The 26,980-nt window shown below is 47.0% G+C and overlaps 1 protein-coding gene and 1 long non-coding RNA gene across 6 annotated transcripts in view; one reads left to right on the top strand and one right to left on the bottom strand.

The window, feature by feature from the left end:
- The window catches only part of sptlc3 (serine palmitoyltransferase, long chain base subunit 3), a 96,101-nt gene that overhangs the window by 54,057 nt on the left and 15,064 nt on the right, over window positions 1-26,980 (top strand). For both annotated transcript variants that reach the window (XM_052495755.1, XM_052495745.1), the window contains 4 exons: window positions 5,343-5,436; window positions 17,554-17,659; window positions 19,680-19,899; window positions 25,216-25,342. In XM_052495755.1, coding sequence (XP_052351715.1) covers window positions 5,343-5,436; window positions 17,554-17,659; window positions 19,680-19,899; window positions 25,216-25,342 — 547 coding nt within the window. The remainder of the gene's footprint in view (window positions 1-5,342; window positions 5,437-17,553; window positions 17,660-19,679; window positions 19,900-25,215; window positions 25,343-26,980) is intronic.
- Window positions 5,341-11,167, bottom strand: LOC127915657 (uncharacterized). 4 transcript variants are annotated; one of them, XR_008091539.1, is made up of 5 exons: window positions 11,029-11,167; window positions 9,645-10,031; window positions 8,342-8,920; window positions 6,718-6,823; window positions 5,341-5,472 (listed from the first exon to the last, which is right to left on the bottom strand). It is a non-coding gene; the product is annotated as an uncharacterized LOC127915657 (long non-coding RNA). The 4 variants fall into 4 exon arrangements; XR_008091551.1 differs by having other exon boundaries at window positions 6,742-6,823; XR_008091544.1 differs by lacking the exon at window positions 6,718-6,823 and adding an exon at window positions 6,458-6,563.

Here is a 26,980-nt window from a genome sequence, read left to right as displayed (position 1 = left end):
ACAGTAATAACCCCATACAGTACAGTAATAACCCCATACAGTACAGTAATATCCCCCATACAGTACAGTAATAACCCCATACAGTACAGTAATAACCCCATACAGTACAGTAATAACCCCATACAGTACAGTAATAACCCCATACAGTACAGTAATAACCCCATACAGTACAGTAATAACCCCATACAGTACAGTAATAACCCCATACAGTACAGTAATAACCCCATACACAGTATAACCCCAGTAATACCCCCATACAGTACAGTAATAACCCCCATACAGTACAGTAATAACCCCATACAGTACAGTAATAACCCCATACAGTACAGTAATAACCCCCATACAGTACAGTAATAACCCCATACAGTACAGTAATAATAACCCCATACAGTACAGTAATAACCCCCATACAGTACAGTAATAACCCCCATACAGTACAGTAATAACCCCGTACAGTACAGTAATAACCCCATACAGTACAGTAATAACCCCATACAGTACAGTAATAACCCCCATACAGTACAGTAATAACCCCATACAGTACAGTAATAACCCCCAGTACAGTAATAACCCCATACAGTACAGTAATAACCCCATACAGTACAGTAATAACCCCCATACAGTACAGTAATAACCCCATACAGTACAGTAATAACCCCATACAGTACAGTAATAACCCCATACAGTACAGTAATAACCCCCATACAGTACAGTAATAACCCCATACAGTACAGTAATAACCCCATACAGTACAGTAATAACCCCATACAGTACAGTAATAACCCCCATACAGTACAGTAATAACCCCGTACAGTAATAACCCCGTACAGTAATAACCCCGTACAGTACAGTAATAACCCCATACAGTACAGTAATAACCCCCATACAGTACAGTACAGTAATAACCCCCGTACAGTACAGTAATAACCCCATACAGTACAGTAATAACCCCCAGTACAGTAATAACAGTAATAAACCCCATACAGTACAGTAATAATCCCCATACAGTACAGTAATAACCCCATACAGTACAGTAATAACCCCGTACAGTACAGTAATAACCCCCATACAGGGCGGCAGGGTAGCCTACTGGTTAGAGCGTTGGACTAGTAACATAAAGGTTGCAAGTTCAAATCCCCGAGCTGACAAATCTGTCGTTCTGCCCCTGAACAGGCAGTTATCCCACTGTTCCTAAGCCATCATTGAAAATAAGAATTTGTTCTTAACTGACTTGCCTAGTAAAATAAAGGTCAAATAAAAATACATTTAAAAAAATATATATAATCCCATACAGTACAGCAATATCCCCCATACAGTACAGTAATAACCCCATACAGTACAGTAATAACCCCCATACAGTAATATCCCCCATACAGTACAGTAATAACCCCCATACAGTACAGTAATAACCCCATACAGTACAGTAATAACCCCCATACAGTAATATCCCCCATACAGTACAGTAATAACCCATACATACAGTAATAACCCCCATACAGTACAGTAATAACCCCCATACAGTACAGTAATAACCCCCATACAGTAATATCCCCATACAGTACAGTAATAACCCCCATACAGTACAGTAATAACCCCCATACAGTACAGTAATAACCCCCATACAGTAATATCCCCCATACAGTACAGTAATAACCCCCATACCGTACAGTAATAACCCCCATACAGTACAGTAATAACCCCATACAGTACAGTAATAACCCCATACAGTACAGTAATATCCCCATACAGTACAGTAATAACCCCCATACAGTACAGTAATAACCCTATACAGTACAGTAATAACCCCATACAGTACAGTAATAACCCCATGCTGTACAGTAATATCCGCCATACAGTACAGTAATATCCCCCATACAGTACAGTAATAACCCCATACAGTACAGTAATAACCCCCATACAGTAATAACTACCATACAGTACAGTAATAACCCCGTAACCCAATTAATTAAAATCTTAATTAAACATAACAGTAGCCAGGGGCATGCAGGCGGGGGGACAAGGAGGATGAGGGCAGTCTGGACACACACACACACACACACACACACACACACACACACACACACACACACACAGGCAGTGATTAGCGGAGGAGGGCAAGGGGACCACTCCAGGGCCTGATTACCCCATGCGCTGCCCTGCTCTGCTAATGTATTTAATTAATAAATGCATTTTATTTTGGAGCGATATTGCGTGGCACCAGCCCAGCTCACACGGAATGGCCAGGGGTTACCGTGGGAAACGTAGCAGTACAGCTGTCACTGATTGGACTGGATGGGAGGAGGCGGTTTGGGGTATTAGTGACAAGGACGAGGTCATAGGGCTGGTTTATACATCTCAAGTGGTTGAGTTGCCCTAGGCGGCTGGCATAGACGGCCATGGCTTCACCCTGCAGGGACTGGATGGTTTGTACGGAGGCCTCAAGCATGGTGTTCTACTGGGACTGGCTATATTACCAGGCTAGGTCTCTGTCCACAGGGACTGGCTATATTACCAGGCTAGGTCTCTGTCCACAGGGACTGGCTATATTACCAGGCTAGGTCTCTGTCCACAGGGACTGGCTATATTACCAGGCTAGGTCTCTGTCCACAGGGACTGGCTATATTACCAGGCTAGGTCTCTGTCCACAGGGACTGGCTATATCACCAGGCTAGACAGGTCTGACTACAGTACCCAGCAGCACCAGGCCAGACTGGTCTGACTACAGTACCCAGCAGCACCGAACTAGACAGGTCTGACTACAGTACCCAGCAGCACCAGGCTAGACAGGTCTGACTACAGTACCCATCAGCACCAGGCCAGACAGGTCTGACTACAGTACCCATCAGCACCAGGCTAGACAGGTCTGACTACAGTACCCATCAGCACCAGGCTAGACAGGTCTGACTACAGTACCCATCAGCACCAGGCTAGACAGGTCTGACTACAGTACCCATCAGCACCAGGCTAGACAGGTCTGACTACAGTACCCATCAGCACCAGGCTAGACAGGTCTGACTACAGTACCCAGCAGCACCGAACTAGACAGGTCTGACTACAGTACCCAGCAGCACCAGGCTAGACAGGTCTGACTACAGTACCCATCAGCACCGAACTAGACAGGTCTGACTACAGTACCCAGCAGCACCAGGCTAGACAGGTCTGACTACAGTACCCAGCAGCACCAGGCTAGACAGGTCTGACTACAGTACCCATCAGCACCAGGCTAGACAGGTCTGACTACAGTACCCAGCAGCACCAAACTAGACAGGTCTGACTACAGTACCCAGCAGCACCAAACTAGACAGGTCTGACTACAGTACCCAGCAGCACCGAACTAGACAGGTCTGACTACAGTACCCAGCAGGACCAAACCAGGTCTGGTCACCAAACTAGAGTGGCAGCTGTTGTACCAGGGATGACTGAACTGCTCCTCCAGGCCAAGCCATGGAAGCCTCTCTGCCCTCCCTATGTATCCCTGGCTGCCACTGAGACACATTCATCAAAAGCCCAAGTTGAGAAGACAGACGAATGTTTAATCAATAAGGCATGGGAACCCGGGAACTATCGTATGAATAACTGCCGATTTAAGGGCTGTTCTTAGGCCCGAGGCGAAACTAAGGAGGGTGTCTGTCACGATAAATCCGGGTTTTACTGCTTTTGTAAAATGGCTGCCAACATATTAAAAAAAGATTAACAACAGGTTTTCATTAATGTTATTTTACTGAGTAAATTTGTTTTTATTTCATCCTTCCACCAGATTATATAGTTTGGGCAAAAGCCAGTTGTTATTTCTGAAGTTGCTAGCCGAACAGGTTGGTCGGTAGTTACTATGCTAAATAAATCATCGACGTGTAGCTAGCGAGCAGAGGTAAAATGCTGACGAGAGACAAGAAATACGAAATAATGGTTTTTATAAATAGGCAACAACCAGATGATTAGCGAGTCCATAGGATAGCTATCGAGGCTAGCTAGGCTACTTCTCCCTTTGCTAGCGAAAGCTAACACACAATCACATGAAGCAGATGAAATTACCTGCATGACTGTGTATTTTCACTTGTTTTTTTCCCCCCTCTTATTGTCTATTGCCATTTTCTTTGATCTATCCTATTATAATCATCCTGATAAATTACATTTGCCTTGCCCAGAGAAGCTGTGACTCGTTACGTTCATATGCATGGTACGGTGGAGAGATTACAAACAAATAATCATATCGCGCAGGTCGGAGAGGCAGACCCCAACGTTTAGACAAACCCCAACTGTTGCAAACCAATGCTAGGGTAAGTAGCATGGGGAAATATTGTCTAAATGCCAAGGGGAGATTCCGTTTGTAAATTGCCTGGCTGGGCTATGGGACAGTGAATGCGCGTTGATAAATCAAATGGAACTGTTAACAGGCATTATCCCGGAATTGTGGCAAATAATGCCCTGCTATCAACCAATTAGCATCCCAGCCCCTCTTTTTACGCTGCTGCTACTCTCTGTTCATCATATCTGCACAGTCACTTTAACCATACCTACATGTACACACTACCTCAATAAGCCTGACTAACAGTTGTCTTTATAGGGCCTTGCTACTAACAGGTGTCTGTATAGGGCCTTGCTACTAACAGGTGTCTGTATAGGGCCTTGCTACTAACAGGTGTCTGTATAGGGCCTTGCTACTAACAGGTGTCTGTATAGGGCCTTGCTACTAACAGGTGTCTGTATAGAGCCTTGCTACTAACAGGTGTCTGTATAGAGGCTTGCTACTAACAGGTGTCTGTATAGAGGCTTGCTACTAACACGCAAACACACACACACACAACTTTTTTTTGGCACCATTGGTTAGAGCCTGTAAGTAAGCAGATCTACTACACCTGTTGTATTAGGCGCACGTGACAAAAAAACCTTTGAGACTACACCTAATCTATACAGACTACACCTAATCTATACAGACTACACCTAATCTATACAGACTACACCTAATCTATACAGACTACACCTAATCTATACAGACTACACCTAATCTATACAGACAACACCTAGCACCAATCTATACAGACTACACCTAATCTATACAGACTACACCTAATCTATACAGACCACACCTAATCTATACAGACTACACCTAATCTATACAGCACCAACAGACTACACCTAATCTATACAGACTACACCTAATCTATACAGACTACACCTAATCTATACAACACCAACAGACTACACCTAATCTATACAGCACCAACAGACCTGGGACAACAGACTACACCTAATCTATACAGAACCAACAGACTACACCTAATCTATACAGCACCAACAGACTACACCTAATCTACCCCTGTGTTGTCTGTTCTTGTTTCCAGGGCTGTCTGATTCTGAGTGATGAGCTGAACCACACCTCGCTGATCTTGGGAGCCAGGTTGTCAGGGGCAACTATTTGGGTGTTTAAGCACAACAGTAAGTAGACATACTCTCAAACTAAAGTACTCAAGCCTCAAGCTCTGTTCAAACCCCAACACATCTCTCTGTTCAAACCCCAACACATCTCTCTGCTCAAACCCCAAACCATCTCTCTGCTCAAACCCCAACACATCTCTCTGCTCAAACCCCAAACCATCTCTCTGCTCAAACCACAACACATCTCTCTGCTCAAACCCCCAACACATCTCTCTGTTCAAACCCCAACACATCTCTCTGCTCAAACCCCAACACATGTCTCTGTTCAAACCCCAACACATCTCTCTGCTCAAACCCCAACACATCTCTCTGCTCAAACCCCAACACATGTCTCTGCTCAAACCCCAACACATCTCTCTGCTCAAACCATCTCTCTGCTCAAACCCCAACACATGTCTCTGCTCAAACCCCAACACATGTCTCTGTTCAAACCCCAACACATCTCTCTGTTCAAACCATCTCTCTGCTCAAACCCCAACACATGTCTCTGTTCAAACCCCAACACGTGTCTCTGCTCAAACCCCAACACATGTCTCTGCTCAAACCCCAACACATCTCTCTGTTCAAACCCCAACACATCTCTGCACAAACCATCTCTTTGCTCAAACCCCAACACATCTCTCTGCTCAAACCCCCAACACATCTCTCTGCTCAAACCCCAACACATCTCTCTGCTCAAACCCCAACACATGTCTCTGTTCAAACCCCAACACATCTCTCTGCTCAAACCCCAACACATCTCTCTGCACAAACCATCTCACTGCTCAAACCCCAACACATGTCTCTGTTCAAACCCCAACACGTGTCTCTGCTCAAACCCCAACACATGTCTCTGCTCAAACCCCAAAACATCTCTCTGTTCAAACCCCAACACATCTCTCTGCACAAACCATCTCTCTGCTCAAACCCCAACACATCTCTCTGCTCAAACCCCAACACATCTCTCTGCTCAAACCACAACACATCTCTCTGCTCAAACCCCCAACACATCTCTCTGTTCAAACCATCTCTCTGCTCAAACCCCAACACATGTCTCTGTTCAAACCCCAACACATGTCTCTGTTCAAACCCCAACACATGTCTCTGTTCAAACCCCAACACATCTCTCTGCTCAAACCCCAACACATCTCTCTGCTCAAACCCCAACACATCTACACTCTGTTCAAACCCCAACACATGTCTCTGTTGAAACCCCAACACATCTCTCTGCTCAAACCCCAACACATGTCTCTGCTCAAACCCCAACACATCTCTCTGTTCAAACCATCTCTCTGCTCAAACCCCAACACATGTCTCTGTTCAAACCCCAACACATGTCTCTGTTCAAACCCCAACACATGTCTCTGTTCAAACCCCAACACATCTCTCTGCTCAAACCCCAACACATCTCTCTGCTCAAACCCCAACACATGTCTCTGTTCAAACCCCAACACATGTCTCTGTTCAAACCCCAACACATCTCTCTGTTCAAACCCCAACACATGTCTCTGTTCAAACCCCAACACATGTCTCTGCTCAAACCCCAACACATCTCTCTGTTCAAACCCCAACACATGTCTCTGCTCAAACCCCAACACATCTCTCTGCTCAAACCATCTCTCTGCTCAAACCACAACACATCTCTCTGGTCCTTCTGTAGCTCAGTTGGTAGAGCATGGCGCTTGTAACGCCAGGATAGTGGGTTCGATCCCCGGGACCACCCATACGTAGAATGTACTGTAATGACTGTAAGTCGCTTTGGATAAAAGCGTCTGCTAAATGGCATATATTATTATTATTATTATAAACCATCTCTCTGCTCAAACCACAACACATCTCTCTGCTCAAACCATCTCTCTGCTCAAACCACAACACATGTCTCTGTTCAAACCCCAACACATCTCTCTGCTCAAACCATCTCTCTGCTCAAACCCCAACACATCTCTCTGCTCAAACCCCAACACATCTCTCTGCTCAAACCACAACACATCTCTCTGCTCAAACCCCAACACATGTCTCTGCTCAAACCCCAACACATCTCTCTGCTCAAACCCCAACACATCTCTCTGCTCAAACCACAACACATCTCTCTGCTCAAACCCCAACACATCTCTCTGTTCAAACCATCTCTCTGCTCAAACCACAACACATGTCTCTGCTCAAACCCCAACACATCTCTCTGCTCAAACCATCTCTCTGCTCAAACCCCAACACATCTCTCTGCTCAAACCCCAACACATCTCTCTGCTCAAACCCCAACACATGTCTCTGTTCAAACCCCAACACATCTCTCTGCTCAAACCCCAACACATCTCTCTGTTCAAACCATCTCTCTGCTCAAACCACAACACATCTCTCTGCTCAAACCCCCAACACATGTCTCTGTTCAAACCCCAACATATGTCTCTGTTCAAACCCCAACACATCTCTCTGTTCAAACCACAACACATCTCTCTGCTCAAACCCCCAACACATCTCTCTGCTCAAACCATCTCTCTGCTCAAACCCCAACACATCTCTCTGCTCAAACCCCCAACACATCTCTCTGCTCAAACCATCTCTCTGCTCAAACCACAACACATGTCTCTGCTCAAACCCCAACACATGTCTCTGTTCAAACCCCAACACATCTCTCTGCTCAAACCATCTCTCTGCTCAAACCCCAACACATCTCTCTGCTCAAACCCCAACACATCTCTCTGTTCAAACCCCAACACATGTCTCTGCTCAAACCCCAACACATCTCTCTGCTCAAACCCCAACACATGTCTCTGCTCAAACCCCAACACATCTCTCTGCTCAAACCCCAACACATCTCTCTGCTCAAACCCCAACACATCTCTCTGCTCAAACCCCAACACATATTTCTGTTCAAACCCCAACACATCTCTCTGCTCAAACCATCTCTCTGCTCAAACCCCAACACATCTCTGCTCAAACCCCAACACATCTCTCTGCTCAAACCCCAACACATGTCTCTGCTCAAACCCCAACACATCTCTCTGCTCAAACCCCAACACATCTCTCTGCTCAAACCATCTCTCTGCTCAAACCACAACACATGTCTCTGCTCAAACCCCAACACATGTCTCTGTTCAAACCCCAACACATCTCTCTGCTCAAACCATCTCTCTGCTCAAACCCCAACACATGTCTCTGCTCAAACCCCAACACATCTCTCTGCTCAAACCATCTCTCTGCTCAAACCCCAACACATGTCTCTGCTCAAACCCCAACACATCTCTCTGCTCAAACCCCAACACATGTCTCTGCTCAAACCCCAACACATCTCTCTGTTCAAACCCCAACACATCTCTCTACTCAAACCCCAACACATCTCTCTGCTCAAACCCCAACACATATCTCTGTTCAAACCCCAACACATCTCTCTGCTCAAACCCCAACACATGTCTCTGCTCAAACCCCAACACATCTCTCTGCTCAAACCCCAACACATGTCTCTGCTCAAACCCCAACACATCTCTCTGCTCAAACCATCTCTCTGCTCAAACCCCAACACATCTCTCTGCTCAAACCCCAACACATCTCTCTGCTCAAACCCCAACACATCTCTCTGCTCAAACCCCAACACATCTCTCTGCTCAAACCCCAACACATCTCTCTGCTCAAACCCCAACACATCTCTCTGCTCAAACCCCAACACATGTCTCTGCTCAAACCCCAACACATCTCTCTGTTCAAACCCCAACACATCTCTCTGCTCAAACCCCAACACATCTCTCTGCTCAAACCCCAACACATATCTCTGTTCAAACCATCTCTCTGCTCAAACCCCAAACACATCTCTCTGCTCAAACCACAACACATCTCTCTGCTCAAACCCCAACACATATCTCTGTTCAAACCCCAACACATCTCTCTGCTCAAACCCCAACACATCTCTCTGCTCAACCCCCAACACATCTCTCTGCTCAAACCCCAACACATCTCTCTGCTCAAACCACAACACATCTCTCTGTTCAAACCCCAACACATATCTCTGCTCAAACCATCTCTCTGCTCAAACCCCAACACATATCTCTGTTCAAACCTCAACACATCTCTCTGTTCAAACCCCAACACATCTCTCTGCTCAAACCCCAACACATCTCTCTGCTCAAACCATCTCTCTGCTCAAACCCCAACACATATCTCTGCTCAAACCATCTCTCTGCTCAAACCCCAACACATATCTCTGTTCAAACCTCAACACATCTCTCTGTTCAAACCCCAAACCATCTCTCTGCTCAAACCCCAACACATCTCTCTGTTCAAACCCCAACACATCTCTCTGCTCAAACCCCAACACATCTCTCTGCTCAAACCCCAACACATCTCTCTGCTCAAACCCCAACACATCTCTCTGCTCAAACCCCAACACATATCTCTGTTCAAACCCCAACACACCTCTCTGCTCAAACCCCAACACATCTCTCTGCTCAAACCCCAACACATCTCTCTGCTCAAACCCCAACACATCTCTCTGCTCAAACCCCAACACATCTCTCTGCTCAAACCATCTCTCTGCTCAAACCCCAACACATCTCTCTGCTCAAACCCCAACACATCTCTCTGCTCAAACCCCAACACATCTCTCTGCTCAAACCCCAACACATCTCTCTGCTCAAACCCCAAACCATCTCTCTGCTCAAACCCCAACACATCTCTCTGTTCAAACCATCTCTCTGCTCAAACCCCAACACATATCTCTGTTCAAACCATCTCTCTGCTCAAACCCCAACACATCTCTGCTCAAATCCCAACACATCTCTCTGCTCAAACCCCAACACATCTCTCTGCTCAAACCATCTCTCTGCTCAAACCATCTCTCTGCTCAAACCCCAACACATCTCTCTGCTCAAACCCCAACACATCTCTGCTCAAACCCCAACACATGTCTCTGCTCAAACCCCAACACATCTCTCTGCTCAAACCCCAACACATCTCTCTGCTCAAACCCCAACACATGTCTCTGCTCAAACCCCAACACATCTCTCTGTTCAAACCCCAACACATCTCTCTGCTCAAACCCCAACACATCTCTGCTCAAACCCCAACACATATCTCTGTTCAAACCCCAACACACCTCTCTGCTCAAACCCCAACACATCTCTCTGCTCAAACCACAACACATCTCTCTGCTCAAACCCCAACACATATCTCTGTTCAAACCCCAACACATCTCTCTGCTCAAACCCCAACACATCTCTCTGCTCAACCCCAACACATCTCTCTGCTCAAACCCCAACACATCTGATCTGCTCAAACCAAAACACATGTCTCTGCTCAAACCCCAACACATCTCTCTGCTCAAACCATCTCTCTGCTCAAACCACAACACATGTCTCTGCTCAAACCCCAACACATGTCTCTGTTCAAACCCCAACACATCTCTCTGCTCAAACCATCTCTCTGCTCAAACCACAACACATGTCTCTGCTCAAACCCCAACACATCTCTCTGCTCAAACCATCTCTCTGCTCAAACCCCAACACATCTCTCTGTTCAAACCCCAACACATCTCTGTTCAAACCCCAAACCATCTCTCTGCTCAAACCCCAACACATCTCTCTGTTCAAACCCCAACACATCTCTCTGCTCAAACCCCAACACATCTCTGCTCAAACCCCAACACATCTCTCTGCTCAAACCCCAACACATCTCTCTGCTCAAACCCCAACACATATCTCTGTTCAAACTCCAACACACCTCTCTGCTCAAACCCCAACACATCTCTCTGCTCAAACCCCAAACATCTCTCTGCTCAAACCCCAACACATCTCTCTGCTCAAACCCCAACACATCTCTCTGCTCAAACCATCTCTCTGCTCAAACCCCAACACATCTCTCTGCTCAAATCCCAACACATCTCTCTGCTCAAACCCCAACACATCTCTCTGCTCAAACCCCAACACATCTCTCTGCTCAAACCCCAAACCATCTCTCTGCTCAAACCCCAACACATCTCTCTGTTCAAACCATCTCTCTGCTCAAACCCCAACACATCTCTCTGCTCAAACCCCAACACATCTCTCTGCTCAAATCCCAACACATCTCTCTGCTCAAACCCCAACACATCTCTCTGCTCAAACCATCTCTCTGCTCAAACCCCAACACATCTCTCTCTGTTTTGTGGTGGAAGACTCATTCTGATTGGCTGGGCCTGGCTCCCCAGTGGCTGGGCCTATGCCCTCCCAGGCCATCCATGGCTGCACCCCTGCCCAGTCATGTGAAATCCATGGATTGGGGCCTAATTAATTTATTTCAATTGACTGCTTTCCTCATATGAACTGTAGGAAAATCTTTGAAATTGTTGCACGTTGGGTTTATATTCTGGTTCACTGTAGACACCTCACATCTCTTAGAGGAAAACGGTGCTGTCCTCTCCCCGGTGTCCAATGTGTTCTTTGTTCGGCTGGGTGATGTTGTTGGTTGAGATTGGCACTTTATTACCTATGGTTTTGACCAGGGCTCTGTAGGGAACAGGGTGCCTTTCAGGACTCAGCCGTCATCTCCCTCTCAGTACAGTAGACAAGACAGATGAGTTTATCTGACGCCTGCTGTAAACCTCGGTCTGTAATGTGCCCTGATTGGTACAAGCAGAACCAGTTAATTCTGGGGGCTGCCCTGGGCCTCAGAGCAGCCTCACAGCAGACCTCTCCCGCAGGGACTCTGACTGAGCTGAAGCCTCAGGCACCAGCTGACCCCCCCACCCCCCACCCCTCCTCCACTACCATATCTCTCCTTCATCCATGTTCATCCAACACTAGACTGAGTGAAACGCAGGCTGAGATTCAATACGGTTTACACACGGGTCTACTACTGAAGTGGACATTTGTTACAGTTCAGTCTGTCAGCAATGGGACTTTTTTAAATTATTATACATACCACAATGTTTACAATGTGTGCTTCACAACGCCCACAACGCCACACAACGCCCCACAACGCCACACAACGCTTCCCCACAACACCACACAACGCCCCACAACGCCACACAACGCCCACAAACCACAACCCCACAACGCCACACAACCCCCACAATGCCCCCACAACGTAACACAACGCCCCACAATGCTCTGCCAACGCACTGCCACACAACGCCCCACAAATGCCCCACAACGCCCCCTCAACGTGTACACAACGCCCCACAACTCTGCCAACGCCACACAACGCCCCCACGCCCCACAACGTCCCACAACGCCACACAACGCCCACAACGCCCTAACGCCCCCACAACACCCCATTGGCATTGTGATTGTGATTGAATTGGTGTGTAAAGGTTTTGATCCACTGGCCTCTGTGGCAGGTTGATAAAAAATATATACCAGACACATTTTTACCAGTCAATATATATATATTCATAATTATTATATATTTTTTCTTCATAATTATTATATATTTTTTGTTCATAATTATTATATATTTTTTCTTCATAATTATTATATATTTTTTCTTCATAATTATTATATATTTTTCTTCATAATTATTATATATATTTTTAAATGTATTAGCATGCTTTTTTGTTTCAAAAACAATATATATATTACTACACTCAACAAAAATATAAACGCAACATGCAACAATTTTAAAGATTTTACTGAGTTACAGTTCATATAAGGAAATCAGTCAATTGAAGTTATTTAATTAGGCCCTAATCTATGGATTTAACATGACTGGGCAGGGGCACAGCCATGGGTGGGCCTGGGAGGGCATGGGCCCACCCACTGTGGAGCCAGGCCCAGCCAATCAGAATGCATTTTTCCCCACAAAAGGTGTTTTTTACAGACAGAAATTCTCCTCAGAAGCCCCGCCCCTCCTTCAGTGTAGAACGAAGTAATGGGGATATATTGCTGAATTTCAGTTCATTTTTTTGTGACCTGCGTCTTTTAAACAATGTATGTTCAAATAAGTAATTTAGATACATATATATGTATATGCCATTTAGCTGACGCTTTTATCCAAAGCGACTTACAGTCATGTGTGCATACATTCTACGTATGGGTGGTCCCGGGGATCGAACCCACTACCCTGGCGTTACAAGCGCCATGCTCTACCAACTGAGCCACAGAAGGACCAAGATACAATAGTATAAACAGATTAAATAGTTCTACAACTGAACATCAAGAATCATCCAGTCTGCCACAAAATGCTGAGTGATACGGTTTAATTCATTATAGATCAGGTCTAAGTCATACGGTTTAATTCATTATAGATCAGGTCTAAGTCATACGGTTTAATTCATTATAGATCAGGTCTAAGTCATACGGTTTAATTCATTATAGATCAGGTCTAAGTCATACGGTTTAATTCATTATAGATCAGGTCTAAGTCATACGGTTTAATTCATTATAGATCAGGTCTAAGTCATACGGTTTAATTCATTATAGATCAGGTCTAAGTCATACGGTTTAATTCATTATAGATCAGGTCTAAGTCATACGGTTTAATTCATTATAGATCAGGTCTAAGTCATACGGTTTAATTCATTATAGATCAGGTCTAAGTCATACGGTTTAATTCATTATAGATCAGGTCTAAGTCATACGGTTTAATTCATTATAGATCAGGTCTAAGTCATACGGTTTAATTCATTATAGATCAGGTCTAAGTCATACGGTTTAATTCATTATAGATCAGGTCTAAGTCATACGGTTTAATTCATTATAGATCAGGTCTAAGTCATACGGTTTAATTCATTATAGATCAGGTCTAAGTCATACGGTTTAATTCATTATAGATCAGGTCTAAGTCATACGGTTTAATTCATTATAGATCGGGTCTAAGTCATACGGTTTAATTCATTATAGATCAGGTCTAAGTCATACGGTTTAATTCATTATAGATCAGGTCTAAGTCATACGGTTTAATTCATTATAGATCAGGTCTAAGTCATACGGTTTAATTCATTATAGATCAGGTCTAAGTCATACGGTTTAATTCATTATAGATCAGGTCTAAGTCATACGGTTTAATTCATTATAGATCAGGTCTAAGTCATACGGTTTAATTCATTATAGATCAGGTCTAAGTCAATAAAAACAAGGTGTACACATGATGTCCTCCTAAAGTAGAAATGTAAAAACTCACAAATAAATCCAGGTCGAACAATGACTCAACGTTTTTTATTCTGGGGAGCGATCATTAGCTGGGACAAAAATTTTCCAGCTGGCCCTTTTTAAAGGGGACAGGCCGTTCCGTGGTAACTCGGACATTCGCTTGTCAGTTTCCTACACACAGAGAGACACACAGTTTCCTACACACACAGAGAGACACACAGTTTCCTACACACACAGAGAGACACACAGTTTCCTACACACACAGAGAGACACACAGTTTCCTACACACACAGAGAGACACACAGTTTCCTACACACACAGAGAGACACACAGTTTCCTACACACACAGAGAGACACACAGTTTCCTACACACACAGAGAGACACACAGTTTCCTACACACACAGAGACAAACAAACAGAGACAGGCCACCTTCACGAGTCGAGCCTCTCAGACCAAGCGAATGTCCGAGTTACCACGGAAACGGCCTGTCCCCTTTAAAAAGGGCCAGCTGGAAATTGCAGGACTACATAGAGCCATGACTACATGGAACTCTATTCCACAGTACTACATAGAGCCATGACAACATGGAACTCTATTCCACAGTACTACATAGAGCCATGACTACATGGAACTCTATTCCACAGTACTACATAGAGCCATGACAACATGGAACTCTATTCCACAGTACTACATAGAGCCATGACCACATGGAACTCTATTCCACAGTACTACATAGAGCCATGACTACATGGAACTCTATTCCACAGTACTACATAGAGCCATGACAACATGGAACTCTATTCCACAGTACTACATAGAGCCATGACAACATGGAACTCTATTCCACAGTACTACATAGAGCCATGACTACATGGAACTCTATTCCACAGTACTACATAGAGCCATGACTACATGGAACTCTATTCCACAGTACTACATAGAGCCATGACTACATGGAACTCTATTCCACAGTACTACATAGAGCCATGACTACATGGAACTCTATTCCACAGTACAACATAGAGCCATGACTACATGGAACTCTATTCCACAGTACAACATAGAGCCATGACTACATGGAACTCTATTCCACAGTACAACATAGAGCCATGACTACATGGAACTCTATTCCACAGTACTACATAGAGCCATGACTACATGGAACTCTATTCCACAGGACTACATAGAGCCATGACTACATGGAACTCTATTCCACAGTACTACATAGAGCCATGACTACATGGAACTCTATTCCACAGTACCACTGTAAATACCAAAAGTCATCTAAATATTAAGAACAGGTACCTACACCACAGCCTGTTTCTCTGTCTATCTGCTAGAGAGACACACAGATTACTACACACACAGAGAGGCACACACAGATTACTACACACACACAGAGACACACAGTTTACTACACACACACAGAGACACACACAGTTTACTACACACACAGTTTACTACACACACACAGAGACACACACAGTTTACTACACACATATACCAGTTGCTACCTGGTAGTTAATTGCACTCACCTGGTGTCCCAGGTCTGAAATCAGTTCCCTGATTCGAGAGAAGAGGATGAAAACCAGAAGTGGGCCTCCAGGAGCAGGATTGGACAGTCCTGCTATAGGATTGGACAGTCCTGCTATAGGATTGGACAGTCCTGCTATAGGATTGGACAGTCCTGCTATAGGATTGGACAGTCCTGCTATAGGATTGGACAGTCCTGCTATAGGATTGGACAGTCCTGCTATAGGATTGGACAGTCCTGCTATAGATGTGTATGTCGTCGGTGTGACTTTTACCACTTTACCAAATAGAGTTGATCAACACTGCCACCTGGTGGTAAAACCGCGCTAACTGCAGTATCAATCCCTTCCATGCTTTTATCCAACACTTCTTACAGTGAAACAATGTATGACCCCTACATAATTAAACCCACAGTCGTTCTCTTGCCAACACAGCTATATATCCACTACTGGTAATTTCCCAGAGACCTCCACACTAGGCTCAGTCAGCAAAATAAGAACAATTTGGTCAGTGCTCATGTTTGTCCTATTTCACACAAGTACAAGTGTGTATTAGTACGCGTGTGTGAATTCAAAATGTTTTTTTTTCTTCATATCCCAATTCACCGTCAGAAACGGTGTTCCTATTCTTCTCTATGTAGTCCACTATGTAGGGAACACTATGTAGGGAACACTATGTAGGGAACACTATACAGGTACTTGGTACTTCCTGTTGTAGTCCATAGGAAGGATATAAAACACTGTACTCTGGTCCATAACAAGGTGTTGCTGGTAAAACCGGTGTCTGTATATAGCCTCGCTACTTTTATTAGATAGTTTTAGGGTTAGGGGTTAGTTTTAGGGTTAGGGGTTAGTTGTAGGGTTAGGGGTTAGGTTTAGGCTTAGGGGTTAGGTTTAGGGTTAGGGGTTAGGGTTTGGGGTTAGTTTTAGGGTTAGGGGTTAGTTTTAGGGTTAGGGGTTAGGTTTAGGCTTAGGGGTTAGTTTTAGGGTTAGGGGTTAGTTTTAGGGTTAGGGGTAAGTTTTAGGGTGAGGAGTTAGGTTTAGGCTTAGGGGTTAGTTTTAGGGTTAGGGGTTAGGTTTAGGCTTAGGGGTTAGTTTTAGGGTTAGGGGTTAGTTTTAGGGTTAGGGGTAAGTTTTAGGGTTAGGGTAAGTTTTTTAGGGGGTAAGTTTTAGGGTTAGGGGTAAGTTTTAGGGTTAGGGGTAAGTTTTAGGGTTAGGGGTAAGTTTTAGGGTGAGGAGTAAGTTTTAGGGTTAGGGGTAAGTTTTAGGGTTAGGGGTAAGTTTTAGGGTTAGGGGTTAGTTTTAGGGTTAGGGGTAAGTTTTAGGGTTAGGGGTAAGTTTTAGGGTTAGTTTTAGGGTTTAGTTTTAGGGTTAGGGGTTAGTTTTAGGGTTAGGGGTTAGTTTTAGGGTTAGGGGTTAGGTTTAGGCTTAGGGGTTAGTTTTAGGGTTAGGGGTTAGTTTTAGGGTTAGGGGTAAGTTTTAGGGTTAGGGGTTAGGGAAAATAGGATTTTGAATGGGAATCATTTGTGTGTGTGTGTGTGTGTCCAAGACATGCAGAGCCTGGAGCGTCTGTTGAGGGAGGCGGTGTGTAGTGGGCAGCCTCGGACCCACCGGCCCTGGAGGAAGGTTCTGATCATGGTGGAAGGAATCTACAGGTTAGTACACACACCTAATTATTCTCTGGGACAGTGGGCAGCTCTCTCTCTCTGTCTCTCTGTCTCTCTCTCTCTCTCTCTGTGTCTCTGTGTCTGTCTCTCTCTCTCTGTCTCTCTCTCTGTCTCTCTCTCTGTCTCTCTCTCTCTCTCTGTCTTTCTCTCTGTCTCTGTCTCTCTCTGTCTCTCTCTCTGTCTCTCTCTGACTCTCTGTCTCCCTCTGTCTCTCTCTCCCAGATGCAGACCACAAAATAATCAATAGTTTAATGAACTGGCAACACACAAACAGAGAACACAGGTATAAATACACAGGGGATAATGGGGAAGATGGGCGACACCTGGAGGGGGGTGGAGACAATCACAAAGACAGGTGAGACAGATCAGGGTGTGACAGTACCTCTAGGGGCACCACCTAACGTCCTACCTGGGCGCACACCTGGTTGACCGGGGTGTCGGCGATGAGGGCTGGGTCCAGGATGTCCCTGGTGGGGATCAAGCGCCTCTCCTTCCGGGCCATAACCCTCCTAGTCAACCAGGTACAGGAACCCCCTGCCCCGGGGTTGAACCTTCAGGAGACGCCTCACCGTGTAAGCTTGTTGGTCGACGGTGAGACAGGGGAGAGGGATGGGCCTGGAAATGGGAGACAAAGGGCTGTGAGACATGGGTTTGACTCTGGATCCATGAAAGGTGGGGTGTATACAAAAGGGTAGGGGGCAACAGAAGACAAACAGCAGATGGTCTAATGATCTTGGAGATGGGGAACGGGCCAGTAAACCGGGGGAGAGTTTGCGGGATTCCACCCGCGAGGGAAGATCCCAGGTGGATAGCCATACCTTCTGTAGAAGACGATACCGGGGAGCCAGTGTCCGATGGCGGTCCGCTTGTCGACGATACCTTGAGGAGGGCCGACCGGGCTGTCCTCCAGGGAAGAAGGTATGACAACCTCCTCTTCCTGCTCAGGAAAGAGTGGGGGCTGATACCCTATGGAACACTCAAACGGTGATAGGCCCATGGCAGAGCAGGGAAGGATTCCACCCACACCAGCTGCTGGCTCCAGGTGGTGGGGTTGGTGGAGACTAGGCAGCGCAGGGTGGTTGGCTCGTTCCGACTGGCCGTTAGACTGAGGGTGGAACCCGGAGGACAGGCTGGCCGACGACCCAATGAGAGTGCAGAATGCCTTCCAGAACCAGGACGAGAACTGAGGGCCACGGTCGGAGACCATGTCCATGGGCAGTCCATGGATCCGGAAGACATGCTGCACCATGAGCTGGGCCGTCTCCTTGGCAGAGGGTAACTTGGGGAGCGGAATGAAGTAGGCAGCGATCCACCACGGTCAGGTTGGCCTTGTTGCCATCAGACGGGGGGAGACCCGTTACAAAGTCCAGGGAGATGTGAGACCAGGGGCAATGAGGGACAGGCAGAGGTTGGAGGAGGCCAGCCGGAGCTTGTCGAGGGGACTTGTTCCGTGCACAGACCGTGCAGGCGGCGACAAAGGTGGCAACGTCCGGACCATGGTAGGCCAATTAAAGGGTTTGGCTCGGACCGCTGCGCCTCCCGGACCTGTTTCCCGATTCCCCAGCTGAGTGCCGTTGCCGGGCACGAGGTGGGAAGGATGGTCTCGGGCTCCGGGGTGGGAGCCGTGGGGTTATAGTGGCGATACAGGGCATCCAGCTTGACGTTCTTGGACCCCGGCCGGTAGGAGAGGGAAAAGTTGTACCAGGTTAACAGCATTCTGCCTGCCTGGAGTTGAGGCGCTTGGCGGTGTGGAGCTCCTCCAGGTTTTTGTGGTCAGGAAGAGAGATAGAGAGATTGGGTATTAGTGGTTATGTAATCAGGGAGATATGGGTATTAGAGGTAATGTAACCAGGGAGACAGAGAAAGATGGTATTAGAGGTAATGTAAGCAGGGAGACAGAGAAAGATGGTATTAGAGGTAATGTAACCAGGGAGACAGAGAAAGATGGTATTAGAGGTAATGTAACCAGATAATGTAACTAAGTGTATATCTCTGTGCCCTTTTCTAGTATGGAGGGGTCGGTGGTGCGTCTGCCAGACATCGTAGCCCTGAAGAAGAAGTACAAGGCCTACCTGTACCTGGACGAGGCTCACAGTATCGGGGCGGTGGGGCCGACAGGGAGGGGTGTGACAGAACTGTTTGGTCTGGACCCCTCGGACATCGACGTCATGATGGGAACGTTCACCAAGAGTTTTGGGGCTGCCGGAGGATACATGGCTGGGAAAAGGGTAGGTGGGCATTGGGCATCCCTGGTCAATTAGATGAACTTGTCATTAGTCCTGGGTCATGTTCAGCAAGGAGAACACGTCTTGGAAAGTTTTTTTAATGTTTTGAAGCTAACTCCACTCCCCAGATGTGTAGTTAAACAACTAGGATGCTGAGACAGACAGACAGACAGGCCTAACTCCAGTCCACAGATGTGTAGTTAAAGACTAGGATGCTGAGACAGACAGACAGACAGACAGACAGGCCTAACTCCACAGATGTGGGCTGGATTTCGGACATGTTCCTAGTTGAATTCAGTCGGAGCAAAACCCCTACAAGGCCCTAAAGCAGAGATAGTTACCCAGCCCCAGCTAGAACCAGATGTCTGCATGTTTCAGGGTTCATTTACCCCCCCCAGGGCTGACAAAACTGATCCTGTCAACCACTAGCTGAATTAATCTACTGTTGACGTTTAGGAACAATGAGCATGACAGGCCTCACGCTTTGGGGCGGCAGGTGGTTAGATTGAAGGGACGGCAGGTAGCCTAGTGGTTAGAGTGTAGGGACGGTAGGTAGCCTAGTGGTTAGATTGTAGGGACGGCAGGTAGCCTAGTGGTTAGAGTGTAGGGACGGTAGGTAGCCTAGTGGTTAGAGTGTAGGGACGGTAGGTAGCCTAGTGGTTAGAGTGCAGGGACGGTAGGTAGCCTAGTGGTTAGAGTGTAGGGACGGCAGGTAGCCTAGTGGTTAGAGTGTAGGGACGGCAGGTAGCCTAGTGGTTAGAGTGTAGGGACGGTAGGTAGCCTAGTGGTTAGAGTGTAGGGACGGTAGGTAGCCTAATTTGTTAGAGTGTAGGGACGGTAGGTAGCCTAGTGGTTAGAGTGTAGGGACGGCAGGTAGCCTAGTGGTTAGAGTGTAGGGACGGCAGGTAGCCTAGTGGTTAGAGTGTAGGGACGGCAGGTAGCCTAGTGGTTAGAGTGTAGGGACGGTAGGTTGCCTAGTGGTTAGAGTGTAGGGACGGCAGGTAGCCTAGTGGTTAGAGTGTAGGGACGGCAGGTAGCCTAGTGGTTAGAGTGTAGGGACGGTAGGTAGCCTAGTGGTTAGAGTGTAGGGACGGTAGGTAGCCTAATTTGTTAGAGTGTAGGGACGGCAGGTAGCCTAGTGGTTAGAGTGTAGGGACGGCAGGTAGCCTAGTGGTTAGAGTGTAGGGACGGCAGGTAGCCTAGTGGTTAGAGTGTAGGGACGGTAGGTAGCCTAAGTGGTTAGAGTGTAGGGACGGTAGGTAGCCTAGTGGTTAGAGTGTAGGGACGGTAGGTAGCCTAGTGGTTAGAGTGTAGGCACGGTAGGTAGCCTAGTGGTTAGAGTGTAGGGACGGTAGGTAGCCTAGTGGTTAGAGTGTTGAACTTGTAACCGAAAGGTTGCAAGATCTAATCCCCAAGCTGACAAGGTAAAAATCTGTCATTCTGCCCCTGAACAAGGCAGTTAACTCACTGTTCCCAGGCCGTCATTGAAAATATGAATTTGTTCTTAACTGACTTGCCTAGTTAAATAAAGGTAAAAAAAATTATAAATAAAAAACTCCTGCCTCACTACAACACGGTCTCTTTACAGTTAGTTGCTGCACTGGTATCCCAAATGTCTTCCTGTTGTATTCAGTCTTCAGATGGCTGAGGAACTGTGACAGAAATGGTTTTCAGGCTCACGTTGTGTTACAAGAGCTCCCTCTACATTATGGTCTTATATGTCATTTGAGAACAGTTGACTAAGTCAGTGGGTCTCAGCTCTCTCCTCAGGGACCCACAGCTGTTCCAGAGGGTCTCAGTTCTCTCCTCAGGGACCCACAGCTGTTCCAGAGGGTCTCAGTTCTCTCCACAGGGACCCACAGCTGTTCCAGAGGGTCTCAGTTCTCTCCTCAGGGACCCACAGCTGTTCCAGAGGGTCTTAGTTCTCTCCTCAGGGACCCACAGCTGTTCCAGAGGGTCTCAGTTCTCTCCTCAGGGACCCACAGCTGTTCCAGAGGGTCTTAGTTCTCTCCTCAGGGACCCACAGCTGTACCAGAGGGTCTCAGTTCTCTCCTCAGGGACCCACAGCTGTTCCAGAGGGTCTCAGTTCTCTCCTCAGGGACCCACAGCTGTACCAGAGGGTCTCAGTTCTCTCCTCAGGGACCCCCAGCTGTACCAGAGGGTCTCAGTTCTCTCCCCAGGAACCCACAGCTGTTCCAGAGGGTCTCAGTTCTCTCCTCAGGGACCCACAGCTGTTCCAGAGGGTCTCAGTTCTCTCCTCAGGGACCCACAGCTGTTCCAGAGGGTCTTAGTTCTCTCCTCAGGGACCCACAGCTGTACCAGAGGATCTCAGTTCTCTCCTCAGGGACCCACAGCTGTACCAGAGGGTCTCAGTTCTCTCCTCAGGGACCCCCAGCTGTACCAGAGGGTCTCAGTTCTCTCCTTAGGGACCCACAGCTGTTCCAGAGGGTCTCAGTTCTCTCCTCAGGAACCCACAGCTGTTCCAGAGGGTCTTAGTTCTCTCCTCAGGGACCCACAGCTGTTCCAGAGGGTCTCAGTTCTCTCCTCAGGAACCCACAGCTGTTCCAGAGGGTCTCAGTTCTCTCCTCAGGGACCCACAGCTGTTCCAGAGGGTCTTAGTTCTCTCCTCAGGGACCCACAGCTGTACCAGAGGGTCTCAGTTCTCTCCTCAGGGACCCCCAGCTGTACCAGAGGGTCTCAGTTCTCTCCACAGGGACCCACAGCTGTTCCAGAGGGTCTCAGTTCTCTCCTCAGGGACCCACCGCTGTTCCAGAGGGTCTTAGTTCTCTCCTCAGGGACCCAAAGCTGTTCCAGAGGGACTCAGTTCTCTCCTCAGTGACCCACAGCTGTACCAGAGGGTCTCAGGTCTCTCCTCAGGGACCCACAGCTGTTCCAGAGGGTCTTAGTTCTCTCCTCAGGGACCCACAGCTGTTCCAGAGAGTCTCAGTTCTCTCCTCGGGGACCCACAGCTGTACCAGAGGGTCTCAGTTCTCTCCTCAGGGACCCACAGCTGTTCCAGAGGGTCTCAGTTCTCTCCTCAGGGACCCACAGCTGTTCCAGAGGGTCTTAGTTCTCTCCTCAGGGACCCACAGCTGTACCAGAGGGTCTCAGTTCTCTCCTCAGGGACCCACAGCTGTACCAGAGGGTCTCAGTTCTCTCCTCAGGGACCCCCAGCTGTACCAGAGGGTCTCAGTTCTCTCCTTAGGGACCCACAGCTGTTCCAGAGGGTCTCAGTTCTCTCCTCAGGAACCCACAGCTGTTCCAGAGGGTCTTAGTTCTCTCCTCAGGGACCCACAGCTGTTCCAGAGGGTCTCAGTTCTCTCCTCAGGAACCCACAGCTGTTCCAGAGGGTCTCAGTTCTCTCCTCAGGGACCCACAGCTGTTCCAGAGGGTCTTAGTTCTCTCCTCAGGGACCCACAGCTGTACCAGAGGGTCTCAGTTCTCTCCTCAGGGACCCCCAGCTGTACCAGAGGGTCTCAGTTCTCTCCTCAGGGACCCACAGCTGTTCCAGAGGGTCTCAGTTCTCTCCTCAGGGACCCACAGCTGTTCCAGAGGGTCTTAGTTCTCTCCTCAGGGACCCACAGCTGTACCAGAGGGTCTCAGGTCTCTCCTCAGGGACCCACAGCTGTTCCAGAGGGTCTTAGTTCTCTCCTCAGGGACCCACAGCTGTTCCAGAGAGTCTCAGTTCTCTCCTCGGGGACCCACAGCTGTACCAGAGGGTCTCAGTTCTCTCCTCAGGGACCCCCAGCTGTTCCAGAGGGTCTCAGTTCTCTCCTCAGGGACCCACAGCTGTTCCAGAGGGTCTCAGTTCTCTCCTCAGGGACCCACAGCTGTTCCAGAGGGTCTTGGTTCTCTCCTCAGGGACCCACAGCTGTACCAGAGGGTCTCAGTTCTCTCCTCAGGGACCCACAGCTGTACCAGAGGGTCTCAGTTCTCTCCTCAGGGACCCACAGCTGTTCCAGAGGGTCTCAGTTCTCTCCTCAGGGACCCACAGCTGTTCCAGAGGGTCTCAGTTCTCTCCTCAGGGACCCCCAGCTGTACCAGAGGGTCTTAGTTCTCTCCTCAGGGACCCACAGCTGTACCAGAGGTTCTCAGTTCTCTCCTCAGGGACCCACAGCTGTACCAGAGGGTCTCAGTTCTCTCCTCAGGGACCCACAGCTGTACCAGAGGGTCTCAGTTCTCTCCTCAGGGACCCACAGCTGTACCAGAGCTTCCACACCTGATTCAACTAGACAATTATTAACACCATAATAACACCTAGAGAAGTTTAACAATGTAACATTATGGTTAAACAGAATAAATCCCTGTACGGTTCTATAGTACAAAACTATCAACAAAGAACCTTTAAGATTGAGAAAGGATTTTTATAGAACCATTCTTTATAGAACCTTAGGAAAGGGTTCTTTATGGAACCTTAGTAAAGTGTTTTTATAGAACCTAAGGAAAGGGTTCTTTATAGAACCTTAAGAAAGGGTTCTTTATAGAATCTTAGGAAAGTTTTTTTATAGAACCTTAGGAAATGGATCTTTATAGAACCTTGGGAAATGGTTCTGTATAGAACCTTAGGAAATGGTTCTTTATAGAACCTTAGGAAAGGGTTCTTTATAGAACCTTAGGAAATTGATCTTTATAGAACCTTAGGAAAGGGTTCTGTACAGAACCTTAGGAAATGGTTCTTTATAGAACCTTAGGAAAGGGTTCTTTATAGAACCTTAGGAAATGATTCTTTATAGAACCTTAGGAAATGTTTCTTTATAGAACCTTAGGAAATGGTTCTTTATAGAACCTTAGGAAAGGGTTCTTTATAGAACCTTAGGAAATGGTTCTTTATAGAACCTTAGGAAAGGGTTCTTTATAGAACCTTAGGAAAGGGTTCTTTATAGAACCTTAGGAAATGGTTCTTTATAGAACCTTAGGAAATGGTTCTTTATAGAACCTTAGGAAAGGGTTCTTTATAGAACCTTAGGAAATGGTTCTTTATAGAACCTTAGGAAATGGTTCTGCTATGGATAGAAGCCAAATAACCCTTATTTGGCACAATATAGAACTATTTTGTGTGTGTGTGCCTGCGTAGCCACTCCCACAGTGTGTAATGTTGCCCTGTGATTGGTCTGTATTACAGGAGCTGGTGGACTACCTGCGTAGCCACTCCCACACTGTGGTGCATGCCTTGGCCACATCTCCCATCACATATATACTGTACGTGTATTCATTGCGCTTCTCTCTCTCTCACTCTTCTCTCCTTCTCTCACTCTTCTCTCTCCCTCCCTCTCGCTTTCTTTCTCTCTCTCTTTCTCTCCCTCTCGCGCTCTCTTTTAGGAGCTGGTCGACTACCTGCGTAGCCACTCCCACAGTGCGGTGTACGCCTCGGCCATGTCTCCTCCCGTAACAGAACAGATCCTGAGAGCCATGAAATGCATCATGGGGCTGGATGGAACCACCGTGGGTAAGCTCCCAGAACATCCCTTTAGTCCCTCAGCCCTTATCATGTGTCCAACAAATGTTCCCAGCCTTCTCTCTCTCTGTGTGTGTCTCTCTCTCTCTCTGTCTCTGTCTCTCTCTCTCTGTGTCTGTCTGTCTCTCTGTTTCTGTCTCTCTGTTTCTGTCTCTCTGTTTCTGTCTCTCTCTCTCTCTCTTTGTGTCTCTCTCTCTGTCTCTCTTTGTGTCTCTCTCTCTGTGTCTGTCTGTCTCTCTTTGTGTCTCTCTCTCTGTCTCTCTTTGTGTCTCTCTCTCTGTGTCTGTCTGTCTCTCTGTTTCTGTCTCTCTGTTTCTGTCTCTCTGTTTCTGTCTCTCTCTCTCTCTCTTTGTGTCTCTCTCTCTGTCTTTCTCTCTCTCTGTGTCTCTCTCTCTCTGTGTCTGTCTCTCTCTTTGTGTCTGTCTCTATCTCTGTGTCTGTCTGTCTCTCTGTTTCCGTCTCTCTCTGTGTGTCTCTCTCTTTCTGTTTCTGTCTTTATCTCTGTGTCTGAGCCTTTGCAGTTCCCTTCATGCCCTTAAACCCATACTCTGTAGATGGTCAGATCCAGGGTCTAGTAGATATAGATGGTAACAAATGTGAAAGCTCACAGTTCTGTCGGGCAAAAAATCACTAAAACAGAAAACAATATCCCACAAAACCCAAAAGGAAAATGACAACTTATAAATGATCCCCAATCAGAGACAACGACAGACAACTGCCTTTGATTGGGAACCAATCAAACTCGGCCAAAAACAAATAAACAGAAAACATAGACTTTCCTACCCGAGTCACACCCTGACATAACCAAACATAGAGAATAATAAGGATCTTTAAGTCAAGGTATTGGAGTGGCCATCACAAAGCCACGACCTCAATCCCATAGAACATTTGTGGGCAGAACTGGAAAAGTGTGAGCGAGCAAGGAGGCCTACAAACCTGACTCAGTCACACCGGCTCTGTCAGGAGGAATGGGCCAAAATTCACCCAACTTATTGTGGGAAGCTTGTGGAAGGCTACCCGAAACGTTTGACCCAAGTTAAACAATTTAAAGGCAACTCTACCAAATACTAATTGAGTGTATGTAAACTTCTGACCCACTGGGAAGGTAAACCTTCCGACTTCAACTGTACCACGGGTGTGACAAAACGTTACTTTTTACTGTTGCAATTACATTGGTAACCAGTTTATAATAGAAATAAGGCACCCCCAGGGTTTGCGGTATACGGCCAATATACCACGGCTAACGGCCGCATTGAGTCATGCGTAAAAACAGCCCTTAGCCGTGGTATATTGGCCATATACCGCACCGCCATATACGGGCATTTGATCTGGCGAGGTTTAATAAGGGCGGCAGGGTAGCGTAGTGGTTAGAGCGTTGGAGTAGTAACCGGAAGGTTGCAAGTTCAAATCCCCGAGCTGACAAGGTACAAATCTGTCATTCTGCCCCTGAACAGGCAGTTAACCCACTGTTCCTAGACCAGTTAACCCACTGTTCCTAGGCCAGTTAACCCACTGTTCCTAGACCAGTTAACTCACTGTTCCTAGGCCAGTTAACCCACTGTTCCTAGACCAGTTAACCCACTGTTCCTAGACCAGTTAACCCACTGTTCCTAGACCAGTTAACCCACT

Source organism: Oncorhynchus keta, chromosome 3 (genome assembly GCF_023373465.1).
Source record: "Oncorhynchus keta strain PuntledgeMale-10-30-2019 chromosome 3, Oket_V2, whole genome shotgun sequence".
Classification (NCBI taxonomy): Eukaryota; Metazoa; Chordata; class Actinopteri; order Salmoniformes; family Salmonidae; genus Oncorhynchus; species Oncorhynchus keta.
Note: the sequence above shows the minus strand (reverse complement) of the source record. Positions and strands in the feature narration are given on the sequence as shown.